The sequence below is a fragment of the Sus scrofa genome, chromosome 5 (genome assembly GCF_000003025.6).
Source record: "Sus scrofa isolate TJ Tabasco breed Duroc chromosome 5, Sscrofa11.1, whole genome shotgun sequence".
Classification (NCBI taxonomy): domain Eukaryota; kingdom Metazoa; phylum Chordata; class Mammalia; order Artiodactyla; family Suidae; genus Sus; species Sus scrofa.
This window is the reverse complement of record NC_010447.5, coordinates 84,080,283-84,100,557: the sequence shown is the minus strand read 5'-3', so window position 1 is coordinate 84,100,557 and position 20,275 is coordinate 84,080,283. Positions and strand designations below refer to the sequence as shown.

Sequence of the window (20,275 nt, the reverse complement as noted above, 5' to 3'; positions counted from 1 at the left end):
CTGGTCTTTCAAAACCTAGCAGTTCGACTTTTCCTTGATTCTACAAAACAAACAGTTTTATAAATTTCTATTTCCCTGTAAAGAGCAAGCAAGGCTTTTGAGGAAATTTACATTAGATATGTATCTTACACTCTTTTCCTCAACTACTTTCATCAGAGAAAAATATATGGATGATATTACTGAGAAAATAAAATCTGTCAGTATCAGATTCAAGAATTTTTAAAAGAATTTTAAAGGGAATAAAGAATGAGGAGGTAAGATACTCTGTGTAGACTCATGTTATGCTAGCAAAATGTCACAAAATTGCAAAGTTCAAGAACCATTTCTATGGAAGCCCAAGGATTCCATAAAAACAGAAAGCCAAGATACAATAAGGAACACTATGAAAAGGTCATATGTTATTAGAGGTGCTGTTGGTAAGAAGGTAAGAAAAGATTAGGAATCATGATCTCTTCAGATCCTTTTGTATTTTCTTACTCACTAAGTATGTTGTTTAAATCCAGGCCTGCATGGTTCCCTTATTACATAGTAAAACCAAAATTCTAATCATCTTTCCATCAAACTTGTTTTCCCAGATCTAAAGAAGAGCAGCAATTGATAATACTGCCTGCTATTTATTTTTTCTTGGCATGAAAAGAGGAATGGTCTTGTAAAGTACAGAATATAACTGCATTGAATTATTTCCAGAATGCTCCCAACTCTTTTCTTCCCATTTTTTGCATATAAGGAGGGTATTTTTCAACGATATCAAATGCTTATTAAAGAGCTTCCTAGAATTTTCTCTCTTAGATGTGTTTCAAGGAATTAAAGATTCCTAATAATAATTTAAAGTTTGGGAGATCCCCAGTATGACTCACCCACTGTCTTGGTTCATTTGGGGCAATAATCATTTTTATAAGACCCGTGCAGATCTACCATATTTTAAAATACATTTGGTCAATTTCCTAACATAATGTTTTGGTGACAGATGATAGCGGGAATAGCATCTAAAAAGAAAAATATCCTACTTGCTGAAATCCTTCTATCAAATTCTGCAAACTCAACTCCCTCAGCAAATGACAGTTACTATCTCAGTGTTTTTACATCTCTTCTTTTCTGCATTATCATCATCTTACTCAAATTCTTGAGAATGCACTTCAATGAAAATTATGACAAAGATTTTCAGCTTTTCAGATTTTCTGTCTCTCAGTTAATCTGGATGTCTACTATATATCCACAATGAGATACATAAAAGAAAAGCATGTAAAAAATGCAAAGTGCTGACCAGCCTATCAAATTATCATCATCTGTCTTCCAAAATGCAAGAAGAACTTGTGTCCAGAACTGCCACACAGTATTCAAGCTTTGGTCATAATCTTCACGTTATCCAGAATTCTTAAATGCCTAATTTTCTTCCAGTACAAGAGTATAAAAGCACTGCTGACTTGGAGAAACTAGTAGTAGTAGCAGTACCATCAGCATCTATTTCCAAAAAGACCATCATGTTATTCTCCTCTTCCACTCTTCTCTTTTTCTTCCTGCTCCTTTCCCTTCTCTTCCTGAACAATTCAGTCCCTAAAGCCATTAAGTAGGGCAGAGAAAAGTAGGCATCCACACCAGGGGAAAGAGAGAAGCCACAGTGACCTACAGTGAAAGGACAGAGCCCGAGCCAGGGAGAAGGATGTCCACACTGGGGGCAGCTCATTGTGGGGTGTCAGAGCTCGAGCAAGCCAGAGAGGGCATCCCCATAGAGGAGTGGATGATATGAGAGGATCAGAGCCCAAGCAGGGTACAAAGGAGGTCCACATGACAGTAGCAGAGGGGAACACCCCAAGGTGGGGTGTCAAAGTCCAAACAGGGTGAAGATGATCACATACAATCGTCACATCCAGTGCAGGGGGATTGGCGCCCAAGCAAAAAAAAAAAAAGTAGCCCTCTGTAGATGCCAACTGGCATAAAGACTCAGAACCTGAAAATGACAACGGGGTGTCTGTGTAGGAGACAGCCTGATGTGGGTGGCAGAGTCTGAGTGTGGGGGCAAGGAAGACACTGACACAGGGAGAGTATGACAGTAGAGAGGAGAACTAGCTACATAAAGGGGGATTTATCAAATAAGTATATGTACTAAAGAGAAGCCAAGGTTTTCACTACAGAAAAAGAAAGTTATAAATATGGGAAGAAATAAACTAAAATGAATCTTGCCTGTGGAGTTGGACTAGAATTAGACATATCATTGTAAACTCATGGATTGCAATAAATAGAGACAGATATAAATGTAAATGTGTGTAATTCTATATGTGAAATTTTTTTACTCCCTTGCTGAGGCAATCTGAGAGAAGTGAAACTCCAAAAGCAATGAGCACACTTACCACCCAAATCTTAGCTTCTAATTACCATCTTCCAATAAAAGGAAACATGGTTTATTAGAGAAATGGATGGTTGAGGACTGAAGCAGAGAAAAATGAGTCTTGGAACATTTTATGATGCCAAAAAGAAGAAAATGACACAAAGAAGTCAGCCAGAAATGACTTATACTGGCTGAGACTGGGACAATTTAGGTATCAAAATTAATAATGTCAGTAATGCATTATAAAACATGCAATAAAATAATAAAACACGAGTCCACACTTACACATAAGCATAACTCATTTTTTTTTTCGTCTTTTTGCCTTTTCTCGGGCCGCTCACGCGGCATATGGAAGTTCCCAGGCTAGGGGTCTAATCGGAGCTGTAGCAGCTGGCCTACACCACAGCCACAGCAACGCGGGATATGAGCCACGTCGGCAACCTACGCCACAGCCCACGGCAACACCGGATCCTCAACCCACTGAGCAAGGCCAGGAATCGAACCCAAAACCTCATGGTTCCTAGTCAGATGCGTTAACCACTATGCCATGACAGGAACTCCAAGCATACCTCATTTATTATACTTCACTTTTTTGTGCTTCTCAGATACTGTTTTACACATTGAAGGTTTATAGCAACTCTGTGTCAAGTGAGTCTATGGGCACCATTTTTCTAACAGCATTTACTCACTTCACATCTCTATATCATACTTTGGTAATTCTCACAATATTTCAAGCTTTTTCATTATTATATTTGTAATGGCGATCTGTGATCAATGACCTCTTTTCTTTTTCTTTTTGGCCACACCCACGGCATATGAGAATTCCCAGGCTAGGGAACAAATCCAGCTGCAGCAATGCCAGATCCTTAACCCACTGCACTGGGCAAGGGATTGAACCCCACTGACTCAGAGACAATGCTGGATCCTTAACCTGCTGCACCACAGCAACAACTCCTTGATCAGTAATCTTTGATGTTACAATAGTAACTGTACTGGGGTGCCATGAACCACATCTACATAAGATGTGAACTTAGTAGATAAATGTTGTATAGTTATGACTGCTTCACTTACTGGCCATTCCCATCTCTCTCCTTCTCCTCGGACCTCCCTATTCTCTGAGACACAGCAATAGGGAAACGAGGACAGTTAATAACCCTACCAAGGGCCTCTAAGCGTTCAAGTGAAAGGGAGAGTCACACACCTCTCACTTTAAATCAAAAGCCAGAAACCATTAAGCTTAGTGAGGAAAACATGTCAAAAGCAAAAGCTAGGTTTTTTTGCACCAAACAGTTGGCCAAGTTATCAATGCAAAGGACATGTTCTTGAAGGAAATTTAAAGTGCCACTCCAGTGAACACACAAACGATAAGAAAGCAAAATGGTCTGATCGCTGATAAGAAAGTTTTAGCAGTCTGGATAAAAGATCAAATGAGGTTACAACATTCCTTCAAGCCAAAGTCTAATCCAGAGCAAGACCCTAACTCTCTTCAACTCTACGAAGGCTGAGAGAGGCAAGAAAGCTGCAGAAGAAAAATCTGAAGCCAGCAGAGGTTGGTTCATGAGGATTAAGCAAACGAGCTCTCTCTCTCTAACACAAAAGCAAGGTGAAAACTTGAAGTACTAATGTAGAAGCTACAGCAAGCTATCCAGAAGATCTAACTAAAATAATAATGTAGGTGGCTATACTAAACACCAGATTTTCACTGTAGACAAAACAGTCTTACATTAGAAAATGATGCCATCTAGGACGTTCATAGCTAGAGAGGAGAAGTCAACATCTGGCTTCAAAGCTTCAAAGGACAGGCTAACTCTCCTGTTAGGAGCTAATAATGCAGCCAGCGACTTCAAATTGCTCATTAACCACTCCCCAAGGCCCAGGGCCCTTATTAATTATGCTAAATCTACTCTGTCTATGCTCTATAAATGAACAAGAAAGCCTGGATGACAACACATCTGTTTACAACATGACTTACTACATATTTTAAGCCCATTGTTGAGACCTACTGCTCAAAAAAAAAAAAAAAAAATTCCCTTCCAAATATTACTGCTCAGTGACAATGCACCTAGTCACCCAAGAGCGCTGACTGGAGATGCATAATGAGAGTAATATTAATACAACATCCATTCTGCAGCCCACAGATCAAGGAGTAATTTCTCCTTTCAAGTCTTATTATTTAAGAAATATATTTCTTAAGACTGTACTTGCCATGAGATAATGATTCCTCTGATGAATCTGTGCAAGTCAACTGAAAACCATCTGGAAAAGATTCAACCCTCTGGATGCCATTAAGAACATTAGTGATTCATTGGAAGAGGTCAAAATATCAACATGAATAGGAAGTTGGAAGAAACTGATTTCAACCCTTATGGATTACTGAAGGGTTCATGACTTCATTGGGGAAAGTAACTGCACATGTGGTGGAAAGAGCAAGAGAACTAGAATTAGAAGTGGATCCTTAGGATGTGACTGAATTACTGCAATCTCATGACCTTGAATATATGAGAAGTTGCTTCTTATGGAATGACAAAGAAAGTGGTTTCTTGAAATGGAATCTACTCCTGGTAAAGACACTATGAAGACTATTGACATGACAACAACGAACTTAGAATAGCACAAAGAACTTAGAATTTAGTTGATAAATCAGTAACAGAGTTTGAGAGACTGACTCCAATTTTGAAAGAAGTTCTAATGTGGGTCATGCATCATGAAACAACAGCCTCTGCTATAAATAAATCATTCATAGCTGGAAGGGTTAATTGATGGGACAAATTTCATTGTTGTGTTATTTTAAGAAATTGCTATAGCTGCTTCGACCTTCAGCAATCACCACCCTGATCAGTCAACAGCCATCAACACCAAAGCAAGATCCTCCACCAGCCAAAAGGTTACAACTCACAAAAGGCTCAGATGATGTTCAGCATCTTTAGCAATAAATTGGGTTTTTTGTTTGTTTTGGGGGGAGTTTTTTGTGTCTTTGTTTTTGTTTTTTTATGGCCACATCCATGGCATATAGAAGTTCCCAGGGCTAGGAAATGAATCCAAGCTACAGCTGCAACCTATGCCACAGCTACGGCAACACCAGATCCTTTTAACCCACTGCACCGGATTGAGAATCAAACCTGGGCCTCTGCAGCACCCTGAGCTGCTACAGGTTCCTAACCCACTGCACCACAGCAGGAACTCCAAATTTTTTTTTTTTTTTTTTTTTTTTTGTCTTTTTGCCATTTCTTGGGCCGCTCTCGCGGCATATGGAGGTTCCCAGGCTAGGGGTTGAATCGGAGGCTGTAGCCACCAGCCTACGCCAGAGCCACAGCAACGCGGGATCCGAGCCGCGTCTGAGACCTACACCACAGCTCACGGCAACGCCAGATCTTTAACCCACTGAGCAAGGGCAGGGATCGAACCCGCAACCTCATGGTTCCTAGTCGGATTCGTTAACCACTGCGCCACCATGGGAACTCCCCAAATATTTTTTAATGAAGGTATGTACTTTGTTTTTTTTAGTAAATATTTAACAAACTATAATATAACGTAAACATAACTTTTAAATGCACTGAGAAACCAAAAAAATCCATGTGACCCGTTTTATTGTAGTGATCTGGAAATGAACCTGCAGTACCTCTGGTGTATGCCTGTAAATAAATAAATGAATAAAATAAAGTTTGATAAGGAACAGGATAATCACATGGTTTTGTTTTTTGTTTCTTTTGCCATGTCCAAGGCATGTGGAAATTCACTGAAATAATCCAAAGAAAAAGTTGAATTTATGAGCTTTCACATCCTTAGTTAGTGTGCAGTTTTTGTAAGTGCCTAGAGAGAAGTCTGTTTTCTATTCTCTAGAGCACCATCACCATGCTGAATACATGTAACGCACCCTCAGGATATCTGTCAATACATAATGCTTTAAAAAGAAAGGTAAGGAAAATATTAATGATTGGTTTTTTAGGAATCTATTAACCACATGGATCATGGCATAGCATATAAAACTCCAACAAAAAACAATCTCTTTTTATTCAAATTAGCTTTGTGAAGAATGTAGAAGATAATAAAAATCGCTTAATCTTGGAGTCCCCTTCATGGCTCAGTGGTTAACAAATCCCAATAGGATCCATGAGGACGCAGGTTTGATCCCTGGCCTCGTGCAGCAGGTTAAGGATCCGGCATTGCCGTGAACTATGATGCAGGTTGCAGACACGGCTCGGATCCAGTGTTGCTATGGCTGTGGTGTAGGCTGGCAGCTGTAGCTCTGATTCAGTCCCTAGCCTGGGAACTTTCATACAATGCAGGTGCAGCCATAAAAAGAAAAAAAAATTGCTAAATCTCTGGTGACTAGTACCACTCCTAACAGTAAGCAGGAAAAAGTAATCCCTATCTCTGGAATTAGAGGACTGGACAAATACATCATATCCAATGGCCTGTCTTGGTACCTATACCATGAAAGATTTAGACTGAGACAATGTCCCTAAGAAGTCACCTATTAAAATGCAAATATCCCAGAGTTCCCATTCAAATAAAGATACTCATGAAATCCATACAATTATTCCTTATACAACCATTAATGTCTTAGTAATAATAATAATAACAAAAACATGCATTTGAGTCTTCCTATGTAACAAACACTGTGCTAGGTATTTTATATAGATTATCTTTAATTCTTACAAGTCTACAAGACAGGTATTATCATTCCCAATTTATAAATAAGGAGACTGAAGCCCAAAGAAATGAAATAACTTGCCTGGGACCAAAAATCCATTCAATGACAGAGTTTTCATTCAAACTCAAGATTTAGACTTTTTCTATTACATCTTGCTGCTTCTTTCTGCTATGCCATTTGCAGTTTTTGAAAATGGAGCGCTAAGGCATGAATGAATAAAATGCAATAAAGGAAACTTTTTGTTGCTACAGAATAAAACTGAATGAGAGTTCTGAGTTCCAGGGAAAAGAAGCCAAAGAATGGAACCAAGGAAGGAAGAAAAAGGTTCTTAAAAGGGACAGTGATGCACAAAAAGATGGGAGATGAAGGTCCGAAAACAAACTGCCTGGTTCTTCAGTTTTTCTACACAAGCTAACACTAGATCTGATGAGGTCCCTGTGGTAATAACAAGTTCAACTAAAAACTATGAGCTCAAATTTATCAACTTGAAAAAGATAAATTATAAACCTTATTAAATGAAGACTATGGTGAACACTCTATTTTACTCCCTTTTGTAAGAGGGAAGAAAATGAAGAGATATAAATCATACCCATCTGAAGATGGACAAACTATTAAACCACCTATTGAACAGAAGTTAAATAATATCAAGCACCTAAGAAATTTTGGATAAAACAATTCCACACACTGTTTAAGGTGAAAACGATGACTGACAAATATTTTAAAACATCTTTAACTTAAGTTACACTGAATTCACTTTATGGTTTAGGTGTCATCAAGAAACAAATTTAGAAGTCCCCGTTGTGGCTCAGTGGGTTATGAACCCAACTAGTATCCATGAGAATATGAGTTCAATCCCTGGCTTTGCTCATTGGGTTAAGGATACAGCATTGCTGTGAGCTGCAGTGTAGGTCACAGACGCAGCTTAGATCCTGTGTGGCTGTGGCTGTGGTGTAGGCCAGCAGCTGCAGCTCTGATTCAACCCCTAGCCTGGGAACTTCCATATGCCACAGATGTGACCCTAAAAAGCAAAAAAAAAAAAAAAGAAAGGAAAAAAATGTAAAGCAAAATACTGCCTAAAATACGAAACTATACAATGAACACAAGCAAAAATAATTGAGAACTATGTAGGAACTGAAATATGTTACTATGTAATTTTGTAGAAAATGTACTTTCTATTTACATACTGGAAGCACACTGGTATTTCCATAAATTAAGCCAAGACAGACATTGGTTCCTGTAGAAAAAAGGAAGCAATATGGCACAAGAGAAAGATATCTGGAATCACAAAGACCTGAATTTGAATCTTGAATCTGTCACTTTCTAGCTTTGCAACTTTAAGCAAGTTACTCAATTTTCCTACTCTTTTACATCATATATAAATATGGGGTTAATAACAAATACCTTTCAGGATAGCAATTCCACTTCTAGAAATAAATAAAAATATACTTTTATGGGAGTTCCCATTGTGGCACAGTGGAAAGGAATCTGACTAGGACCATAAGGTTGCAGGTTTGATCCCTGGCTTTGTTTAGTGGGTTAAGGATCCGGCATTGCCGTGAGCTGTGGTGTAGGTAGCAGACGCAGCTCAGATCTGGCATTGCTGTGGCTGCCAGTTGTAGCTCCAATTTGACCCCAGCCTGGGAACCTCCCTATGGCGTGTGAGACCTTTAAAAAAAAAAAAAAAAAAAAAGACACACCAAAAAAAAGAGTACACTCTCATGGAAAAGGTAATTTACATAACAATGTTCATTATAATATTACAGTAATAACAAAGTTTAAAATATCTAAGTATCTAGTATTAAGTAAATGTTTAGGTAATGGTATATAATATCACCAGATCAGTGATTCTCACTGATAACAATTACCTAGGGAAGCTTGTAAAATGCATATTTCCAGGCCTTATATTAAATATTTCTGACCTTGCAGATCTGAGATAGGAACAAGAAATGCATGTTTTTCACAAACAAAAACCTAAAAGTGATCCTTCCGGAAGTCTATGAAAATTCTGCATTAAATGGAATACTATTATGTGACTTAAAATACGATCGCAAAGACTTTGCAATAACACAGAAAAAGTTTGATATGTAATTAAGTGAAAAATTCAGGATGCAACCTATATGCTACATTAACAACTACATTAAACATACACAGGAAAAAAGATGTTTCAGCAAGAGGAGTGGGTTGATTTTCATTCTCTACGCAATTTTTTGAAACACAGACACACTATTATCATTAATGAATAAGAAATACATCAAAATTTGAAAAAAAAAAAGTCAATGGAGGAGTTCCCATTGTGGCTTAGTAGGTTAAGAACCTGACAGTGTTCATGAGGATGTGGGTTCAATCCCTGGCCTTGCTCAGTGGGTTAAGGATCTGGCATTGCCTCAAGCTGCGGTGTAGGTCAAAGATGCAGCTCCAATCCAGGGTTGCAGTGGCCCAGGGTGGCAACTGCAGCCCTGATTCAACCCCCTAGCCTGGGAACCTCCATATGCTGCAGGTGCAGCCATAAAAAGAAAAAAGAAAAGAAAGAAGTCAATGGCTCTCCATGATCTTCAGATTAAAATTCAAACTCCTAAAGCAGCATAGGAATCCTTCAATCTCGATTTACCTCTTATCCATGCTCTATACCAAACTACTTAGAAAGCCTCAAGTATACATAGTCTACATTTTTACCAAATATTATACTGTTCCTTCTGCCTGAAATGCCCTTCCCTCAGATTTTCAGGCTACTTCCTACTCATTCAACAAGATTCAAGAATCACCTCGTCACTGAAGTTTCCCATGACCACTTCTCCACATAGATCAAAGGTGTCTCCTTCTTGCTCCTGACATTCCTATAGCATTGTTTGGAATTTACAGCACATGTCACATTGTATTTTAACTTGTTAAATACTGCTGCATTGTTCTGCAAATACTTGTTTGTATTTCTCTACCTTCTCCATTATGTCTCTAAATTTTCTAGGAAACTTCAACAACAAACCACTCTGGTCACTAGTCAAAGCAAGATAACAGGAAGCAACTCTGTTCTGAGCTACCCCACCCACCACTGGCCTTTACCACACCAAAGATCGCTCTGCATAATTCCTGCTGCTCCCCTCAAACACACTCCCGTCTCACTCCCATGTTTCCATACTAGCATAAATATCTATACAAAACATGGATAATTCTCTAAGTAAATACTGGAGTTTTTTAGTTTATTCCAAACACAAGATACTATATTTAGCATATTTAAAGGCTACATAAAATATTTCAAATGCAGATTAGTAGCTAGAGGCAACAATGATTCAAAATAGATAAATAGTAATTTGGGGGAGAAGAAAAGAAAACTTTAACGTGAAAAAGAATGTTAACTGGGGAGTTCCCGTGGTGGCGCAGTGGAAAAGAATCCCACGAGGGACCTTGCAGTTGCGGGTTCGATCTCTGGCCTTGCTCAATGTGTTAAGGATCTGGCTTTGCCATGAGCTGTGGTGTAGGTCACAGACGCAGTTTGGATCTGGCGTTGCTGTGGCTGTGGCTGTACCGGGCAGCAACAGCTCTGATTTGACCCCTAGCCCAGGAACCACCATATGCCCAGGGTGAGGCCCTAAAAAGACAAAAGCCAAAAATAAAAATAAAAAAAAGAATGTTAATTGGAATCCAGGGGTCAGAACTTCAAATGCCTCCCCTGTAGTGAAATACAGGTTTATGAAATAACCTAGATACTGAGTCAACCATGAGGTTTCAGGCTCGATCCCTGGCCTCGCTCAGTAAAAGGATCCAACCTTGCTTGAGCTGTGATTGTAGGCTGAAGACACGGCTTGGACCTGGCATTGCTGTGGCTCTGGCATAGCCTGGCAACAACAGCTCCGATTAGACCCCTAGCCTGGGAACCTCCATCATCCCTAAAAGAGACAAAAGACAAAAAAAAAAAAAAAAAAAAAAAAAACTCTTAGATAATTCTATTTCATATCCTTGCCATAATAAGTATATACGTCTAAGAAATAACTTCTGTCATAATAAATAAATACATCTAAGGAATAACTTTGGCAAACAATATATCATATACTGATATCTAAGATGAGCACATAACAGATACCCAATAAAAAGTTCTAGGGACTAATTAAGTAGCAAAAAGGAAAGTCTTTTCCATCACCAGCCCTATGACATCCTAGTTCTCTTGTTTCCAAATCCCTTTCCCCTTCTACAGCATTAGCCTTGTAGGAAGAAAGGATAAATGACCACCTTTATCCAACACATTCCACCAGCTCTACCACTAGAGTTCCATAGCTTTAGCATTTTCTCCTAAAGTTTTGTTTCTTCTTTAAATGAAAAGACTAAAACACCTTCCTCCTCCTAAAAGCCTTTACCAGTCAATCATATTTTAGTATAAATTGTCAGCACCCACAAACAGTTGTTGGCAGGGGTAAGGTTAGGAGAGGCACCAGGGCACTGAGCCCCTGAGGTAAGAGGAGAAATTAACATTGAGGTATGCAGGAAACTAGAGATGATGAAAGCAAACTCTGCAAACTCAAATTTGAAGGTTCAGTTTTTGTTCTTCCTAACCTACTTCTCACTATACACAACCCATCCCAGGTCTACTCCTCACACAAAATCTGCTACCCTTGGAGAGGGACAGTTGGCACAAAAACTAAAAGCAGGAGAAGAGGTTTACTTTCTAGAGTAAGAAAGGGTTAGAGGAAATATGGTGTGGAGAACAAAAATATCAAGCAGGCACCAAGAAATTAGGCTGGCTGTTATGCCCACAACCATCAGTCAAGATTTGATCAAAAAATGGTGATAAGTTTAGGCCAACTGTTTCACTCACTTAACTAGAAGTAATTAACCACTTTAAATAAAGCTGTTCTCACAACACAATAGAACCCAAATAACTCCGTAGCACAACTGAATCAAAATTTGTTTTACAAACGGATTCATGAAGACATACTGTTAAACAATACAGCACTGTCTCTAAGAAACACTTTCAGAGATGAACGACACTCTTTGCAGACAACAGAAGAAAATGAGGAAAACAAAATTTATCCTTTGACCATATATTTTGACTCCCCTCTCAAAAATCACACAATTTCAGCCTCACCCAGGTTTAACACAAAATACAGAATTCACGTGCTGTCCTACCGACATAAAAGAGGAAAAGTGGACTCAAAGAAGAGTTCTTAGATTTGTGTTACACAAGAAAATGCAATGAGTTGTCAACTGGCATTGTGCCTCTGCCGCCATACGGTTTACACAATCATGTCATCACATAGAAGAGAAAGAACTGGAACACAGATCAGTCTTCTGTGTAAATTCCTGCATTTTCAAATATAAAATCTCTCATATCAACATATAATGACTAACCAAAACTCAGAGTATTTTAATTAAAACTATGCTGCAATATGTTCAAAATGGAAACCAAAGACACACTAAAATGCATTAAATGTTAAATAGCTTCAGGTTCTGTAGGTTGAAATTAATCTTTTCTAACTCATGATCTGAATTATAGTCAGCTTCCATTTCTAGTTAAATGCTCAGGCTCTTTGAAAGAATTTTCCAAAATTACCTTAAATGCATAGTGAAGTAAATTATTTTAGTATGCAGCTGAACTAATCAAACAGTCACCTGAGATGTTAAATTGCTAAGGTCAGTAGGCATTAATGTCAGTGAAGACCTACTTCACCCTTTTTCAACAGCAAGAAATCGCTGAAAAGCAATAAGAAGTGAGCGACGTAAAAATGGACAGGTTGAGTAGTCACCAACTGGTTGTCCTAATTCCCTGCTGCACATCGGCCTCACAGTCTTGAAGAGGGAGCTGAAAACCCTTCAGTTGAGAAAGAGGTCAATAGCAAAATTCCCTCTACTCTCTCCTCACTCCCCATCATGCAGCTGGCACTGTTCACTCTGGCAGACACAGCTCCCTGAGCATAATGGTGCAATCACCGCTTCAAACATCATTACTATCTAAAATAGATAACCCACTTGCAACTTGACTATTTTTATAGATATAACATTTTTATGCAGTTTAGCTGCTCTATTTGTGATTTATTCCATTTAACCAATAGTTTCCGTGGAAGTGGATATTATATCTGAGTCCCAATAACCACAATTGCCCAAATAGTTGCAAAAATTACAGTACTTTCAAGTTGCCTCTTATCTCCTTGTATCCATCACCGAAAACTTCAGGAACTGAATCCTGAATCTTAAAAATTTATAAGCACTCTGGTTTATATGTTTTTGGTGACAGGTTATTTTTCCCTCAGTTCTTACTGATCTACTTCTTTTGCATGGAGGACTTGAGAACTAGATTCTTCTTGCTCATCAAGAATTGACTAAATACACTTTACATAATACTTAACTCTTTGAAGCATTAAGAAAATCAAGTAAATTTAAGGCATTTAATAAACTTTTTTCTTCTTTATCAAAATATAAATAATTGGAGATCCTGTTGTGGCACAGTGGAAATGAATCCGCTAGGAACCATGAGGTTGTGCATTCGATCCATGGCCTCACTCGGTGGGTTAAGGATCCAGCGTTGCTGTGGCTGTGGTGTAGGCCAGCAGCTACAGTTCTGATTACACCCCTAGCCTGGGAACCTCCTGCAGCCTTGAAAAGACAAAAAACTCCCCCCAAAAAATATACAAATAATTCTTAATCTAGACTCACTAAAAAAGAAATAATTTAATACAGTTTAAATGGGAATTATTTGTGTTTAAAAAGTAGTTGTGACAACGGAAAAGATTTTAAAAGGTTCTGCAGGTGTCATGAAATACATTAAATAAAATGAAATTTCATATACAGTATGAAGGAAGGAAGGGAGGCAAATGAGCTCTGATGAGCTCAGATTTCTTAAGGATGAAAGAGGGCTATAACTGAGTTCCCGCTGTGGCACAGCAGAAACAAATCCAACTAGTACCCATGAGGGTGCAGGTTTGACCCCTGGCCTCACTCAGTGGGTTGGGGATCTGGCATTGCCGTAAGCGTGGCATAGATCACAGACACAGATTGGATCCCGCTCTGCTGTGGCTGTGGTGTAGGCCCACGGCTACAGCTCCCATTAGACCCCTAGCCTGGGAACTTCCAAATGCAGCAGGTGCAGCCCTAAAAAAAAAAAAAAAAAAAAAAAAAAAGGCTATAACTGAAAACAAACACAAAAGAGAAGTATATACTTGTCCTGGAAAAGGCCAATGTCCTTTTCAGCTAACTTAGAAAAAAAGGGAAGCATAAAATTCACAGCTAGGTCAGCTAATGTAACCTGACAGAATAAAAGTAAAATTGTGGATGATTTGAGACCACAATAGAATTTCCTAAGACATCTAACAATATCAAGAATCTGATTCTTTTTCTAATTTGCTCTTAACTTTCCTAGTGAGAATCTTTTTCAAACCAGAAAGGATAAACAAATAATGCTGGGGAAATTACTGAACAGACAGAGATCTTAAGAGACCCTTAACTGCTTTAAATGAGTGTAAGTATCCAGACTCAAAAGAACTAGATGCAAGGGGGTAGAAGGAATTTGCCTCAGTATTACACATCATCACTACCAAAAATAAGATAAACAATGTAGCCTAATATGGGTGGAATTTTTAGACTTACTACTAAAGGCATAGATCAAAGGAGTACCATATACAGAACACAGTGTGAATTTAAAAAGGTAATGGATAAAATACCTCATAATATTTAAGAGGATACATTGGAGAGAAATAGTTGGCTGATTGTTCTATTAAGTGGCTTCAATGTTCATGGAAAGACTATGCATAAAGACCGCCACTTTTAAATTTATACTAAGCTGAAGAGAGGTTCTTCAGGGATATAACATGGTGTGTTGAATTCCAGTTATAGAAAACCTAATTATTAAATCTACAGATGATGCAGAGGAGAGAAGTTAATATGCTGGAAGGCAGACTCAAGTGTCAAAAAGATCTAGGGGAACCATGGTCACTGAAAAAAAAAAAATCTGGAAATTTTAACTGATTATCTGCTCCATGTGAGCCAAAGGTATTGTAGAGCTCAGAAAATCTCTACTTGTACCAAGGTAGGTATTAGATCAATAATGAGGTAATAATTTCAGAGTATCCTTTTTTTTTATAAGTTCTTAAAACTTATGCTCTATCGCCACATGGCAACAGGTTGATTAAATCTTGAAAAAAAAGATCTCAGAAGATTTATAAGAAAACAATATAGCTAAACATTAGCTGAAGAACTTCCCTGGCTGATGAGCTCAATTACTTTATATTGACACATAAAGCCAAGCCAGTACTAACTACTGGAAATTACAGGGAGGTGGATTTCAGCTCAATAAAAGATGATTTTAATAATTTGAGATGTCAAAAAATGAAATGGGGCTTAACGAGACTGAAATAACTAACTGGTAAACAATGTCAAAGGTAAATCCTTGGAGTTTCCCTGTGGTACAGCTGGTTAAGGACCAACGCTGTCACTGCAGTGGCTCAAATCACTGATATGGTGCAGGTTTGATCCTGGCCCAGGAACTTCCACATGACATGGGTGCGGCCAAAAAAAAGGTAAACCATCTAGGTAAGAATTGGATTTAAAAGCCCCTTTCTATTTAAAGATTCTCTGATTTTTTGTTTGTTTGTTTTTGGCTGTACCCCCAGCATGTAGAAGTTCCTAGGCCAAGGACTGAACCCATGCCACAGCAGTGATCAGAGCCACAACAATGACAGTGCCAGATCCTTAACCCACTGAGCCATCAGAAACTCTTAAGATTCAGTGATTCTAATGGAAAATTTACTATTGAAATTTACTCCTAGTACAATAAAAAGCCAAACTCTTAGTAATTAAGGCCTTAAGAAACAGAGTCAAGTGCTTTAGAGAGGCATGAGAAATAACAGCACAATGACAAACACCAGTGTGCTAAGGTGCTTTGCTTTCATTTCTTTATATCTCATTTAATCTTTACAACAACCCCATATGATAGGTATTGTAACTATTCCCACTTCATAGAAGAGCACAGTGAGGCTTAGAAAGATATTTATATTTATTCAAGGTCGTTCTTACTTTTGCTAAAAATTGCAGTTACCCAAACATAGCTGAATCTCCATCATACAGCTGCTGCTCACTTAGTACGTAATATGTAACCAGAAGCATCTTCAGAAGTTTTAATTTACTGATCCCTCAAAGGGCAGTTATGAGATTTTAATTATAAAAAAATTTAAGGATTTTTAATTATTCATAGGAAAAAAAGTGTTCAGACTAAACTATCTATATTGGCCATGTACCAGAGTTCCTGTTGTGGCTCGATGGGTTAAGCATCTGATGTTGTCTCTGAAGATGTGGATTCAATCCCTGGCCCTCTTCAGTGGCTTAAGAATCCAGCGTTTCAGAGTTCCCGTTGTGGCTCGGCTGAAACGAATCTGCTAGTAATTACGAGGACACAACTTTGATCCCTGTTCTTGCTCAGTGGGTTAAGGATCCACTGTTCCCTTAAGCTGTGGTATAGATCACAGATATGGCTGGGATCTGGTGTTGCTGTGGCTGTGGTGTAGGCCAGCCACTACAGCTCCGATTCGACCCCTAGCGTGGGAACCTCCATATGCCGTGGGTAAGCCCCCCAAAAAAATATAGAGGCAGCCCTAAAATGACCCCCCAAAAATTAAGGAATCCACAGATGCGGCTTGGATCCAGTGCTGCCATGGCTGCGGCGTAGGCCACAGCTGCAGATCCAATTCAACCCCTGACCCAACAATGTCCATATGCTGAAAGTACAACCATAAAAAGAAAAAAAAAAATTGACCATGCACCTTAAACTAGCAAATAAAACATATTCAGTGAATAAGACTTAAAATGCAGCAAAGCAAATCTGAATCACTGACTTCGAATCTTTGCCATTACCAACTGTATGACCTTGGGCAAGTTCTTAATCTTCCTACCTCTGTAGTCCTTCATCTGAGAAATGAGGACCAACCTCTTAAGACTGATATAAGAACTGAATGAGATGACAGACACATTCAGCACAGGATCTGACCTTATTATTACACAACACAAGTAATAATGTAGGGCAGGGGAGGACCAAACCTGTTCTACAATTCACTCCAAAATATTTTAAAATTTCAAAGTGTCATTACGTATGAAGGAAAGGGGGCCACATTTTCTGTTACCTTGTAAATAAACTTTGGATGACAATCATTTGTAAAATAAAGTGACAACTAAAAATATGCCTTCTGAGGAATTTCGTTTTACGCAAAGGAGTACCCAAAGAATACAATTTCAATTCTCATTTTCTTCAAAGGCACTGTTTTAGTTGTTTATCCAGTAGGAGACAGACAAATGGAGATTTAAAGATTATCAGTTTTGATCTGGGTTTTTTATAACTTGGTTCAAACTACTCTAGCGAACACAGGTTTTGTAGGCTTTTGTTTGTTTTGTTTTCTATGTGGATTCTCGCTGTAGAGCTGCTAGTGCTACCTCTGACAAAACCAGCAAAAGAGAAAACCATTCGAGAAGTACACTGTGGATCAAAATTTTGACTTTTTGAATTGAATGTTTACTAACATGAAATAATTGTTACTCTATTCCTAAAATTTAACATCTATTCTTTTTTTAAAATGGCACAATTGAGAAGATATTTAAAATTTTTTTACCTTTAAGTTCTATCACAAAGACAGGCTTTTTAAAACACCACTTATCTCAGTGAAATTAAATGAAGTTCTCACTGCTCTCAAAGAATTCTTTAGTGTTTTTCCAAAGGAACTGATTATTTTTAGAAACCTTTTTCAGGATATACATTTCTTGCCATAATTATTTTTATAACTGATATGATCCACTGGCAAACATATTTATTTACCTGTAATTTAAAATTGTGCCCAAATAGAAGTTCCCAGTGTGGGACAGTGGGTTAAGAATCTGACTACAGTAGCTTAGGTCTCTGCGGAGGTTCAACCACCAGCCTGGCACAGTAAGTTAAAGGATCGGGCATTGCCACAGCTGTGGCATAGGTCGCAGCTGTGGCTTAGATTCAATCCCTGGTCCGGGAACTTCCACATGCCACTTGTGCAGCCATAAAAAACAAAAACTGTACCCAAATAAATTGCTTTTGTATAAATTAACTGTGACTAAGGGCTATTACTAGAGCTATAATCTGAAATATACACATATTGCGCTTGTGATTGAAAGTGAAAATTATTTAACAAGGGAGTACACACTAGTCATCACTTCTAAGACCTACTGGAAAAATGTTCCATAAATATTCATCGTGGTGAAGCGAACTGCCATTCCAACAAAATGTCACTGTCAACAAGTACAGATGATCACATGTGGAGCTTTTTAAAATCCCATCAGCAATTTTCCAACTAAATTCATTTCACTGCAATACGAATGTTTTCAATTACCCTTTTAGCCAGGACTGTAAATAACTGCACTATCTGACCACCACAACATAGGAAAACTTGGGGAAAGGACACAATATCATCACCCAAGAGTTTGTATTAGGCACTTGTCAAGAGCAGCAAGGAACAGCTTTTAAACACCAAGAAAACCACCTGAACTTATAAAAAATTTTTACCAGTACAGCTGGGTTGTCTACTGAGATGTTTTAGGGTGACCATATGAATGATGACGGTTGCCTCCAAAAACATCCAGAGTAAACTGAAGAGCCAAGAGCTTAGAAACTAAAGAGTTCTCCTTGAATTGTATCTAGCGCATATTCTTCAGGCTTCCTCCTTCACAATTGATTCATTTGCCCATCAATTCAACTTTTAAGTTAATCGCTTTTTTCAAATAGGCAAATCAACCCCGCTATGTCTAAGGTACTTCCTACTGAATAAAGACCTCGACCCTTTTTTTTTCATGTCGTCTTAGAAAGATTCTCCAAGCAATATCAGTCTCACCTGGAACATTTTCACGTGAAAAGGCCTCTCCTACATCCCATATACACTATCCCAATTCACACCTGGCATTCCTTCATCCTGAGATACAGTAAGCAAGTTTCACTCAGCTACGTCCAGGTAACTGAAAGTACTGCTGGGCTCACCTAGCCTGCCTCATCAAGTTTTACACACACCCTGTACTGATGACACCTCATCAGAAGGCTCACTTTCTTCATTTTGTGGGAGCATAACTCACAGCACAGCAAATGCCTTCTGCAAGAAAAGGGTCGAAGCAACCAAAGGCTGTGGCTTTTGCAGAATAATTGCACGCACGCAATAGTTTCTCTGCCAATTTCATTGACATAGATTTTTTTTTTTACAAAGGCTGGGTTCAAAGCTGAAAATATGTAACAAACATTGATGGAAAGCAGGCGAAACGCAGAAATTCTTCCAGCCACACTAGTACATGTACAAGTTCTGCACCACAGCTCGGAGAAAAGTAGCTACTGACGCATTGATGGAAGGCTATTTTAAAATTACTCAAAGAATCTAAGGCATCAATCTGACTGGGAGGTTCATGCCTCTCCACACACACATTCTGTTTTCCTCCCTAATTTAAGAATGAATCGCTGGCAGCCACCAGGTGCAATAACCATGAGGAGGAGGACGTATCCATCACAATGCATAACGAGGTGTGCAAACCCGGAGCCGGTTCGGTCCTTACCTTAGCAGATTAGACAGGGGCAGGGGTCCGGATCCACCGCCCAGGATCCCTCCTTTCCTGCCAGACAGGAGTTTCTCCACCAGAGCCACATTTCCAGTGCGAGCAGCTTCCAACAGCTCCTGGTCCTTCCCCATAGTCTCTCACCGACTCCCTCACAGAGTCCTTTCCCCCTTTGGGTCCTTCTCCCCGCCCACCCCCACTCCCCCCCAAATCCAGGGCCCTCCCCGCCCCACCCTAAAATAATGCGAGAGCTTCAGCACCCGGAGATCCCTGCAGCCCCCAGCCGGGACCACTCTCCGCTCCTCTTCGGGGCGCAGCTTTTACAACGAGGATCAGACCATGTCTTGGAAGAGGGGCTGCCCGAGCGGGGAGCCGCGACGCGCCCCCACAGCCACTCCCCTGAATTCCCGAGGCCTCGTGCCCGCGGGTGGGGCGTGAGCGGGTGGGGGCCGGGCTGCTTTTGAGGAGCGGGAGGAGGATGCTGAGGACTAAGCGGTCGGAGGAGGCGGCGGCGGCGGGGACCGTCCTCGCCTGAGCCCGAGCGCCGCGAACGCCAGCGGCGGCCCGCGGGTCCTCGCGCCCTGGCCGGGGCTCTCCTCAGTTTTCGCGCCCGGCCAGCTCGGCCGCCAAGGCGGCGGCCCGCGGCGGCGAGGAGCGCGGCGACTGCGGCTCCGGCGGCCGCGGCCCGCGCCGAGGCCGGGCGGTGCGGACGAGCCGCGGCGGGCGCGTGCCGAGGGCGGCGGTGGCGGAGGCGGCGCGGGGCCGGGGCA

The 20,275-nt window shown here is 39.8% G+C and overlaps 1 protein-coding gene across 13 annotated transcripts in view; it reads right to left on the bottom strand.

The window, feature by feature from the left end:
* The window catches only part of ANKS1B (ankyrin repeat and sterile alpha motif domain containing 1B), a 1,068,238-nt gene extending 1,048,185 nt beyond the window's left edge, over positions 1 to 20,053 (bottom strand). For 12 of the 13 annotated variants that reach the window (XM_021093001.1, XM_021092994.1, XM_021092996.1 and 9 more), the window contains exon 1: positions 19,506 to 19,699. In XM_021093001.1, the coding sequence (XP_020948660.1) occupies positions 19,506 to 19,639 (134 nt within the window). In that variant the 5' untranslated portion in view covers positions 19,640 to 19,699. Of the gene's footprint in view, positions 1 to 19,505 lie in introns of all 13 variants that reach the window. The other variant, XM_021093000.1, reaches the window with a different exon arrangement.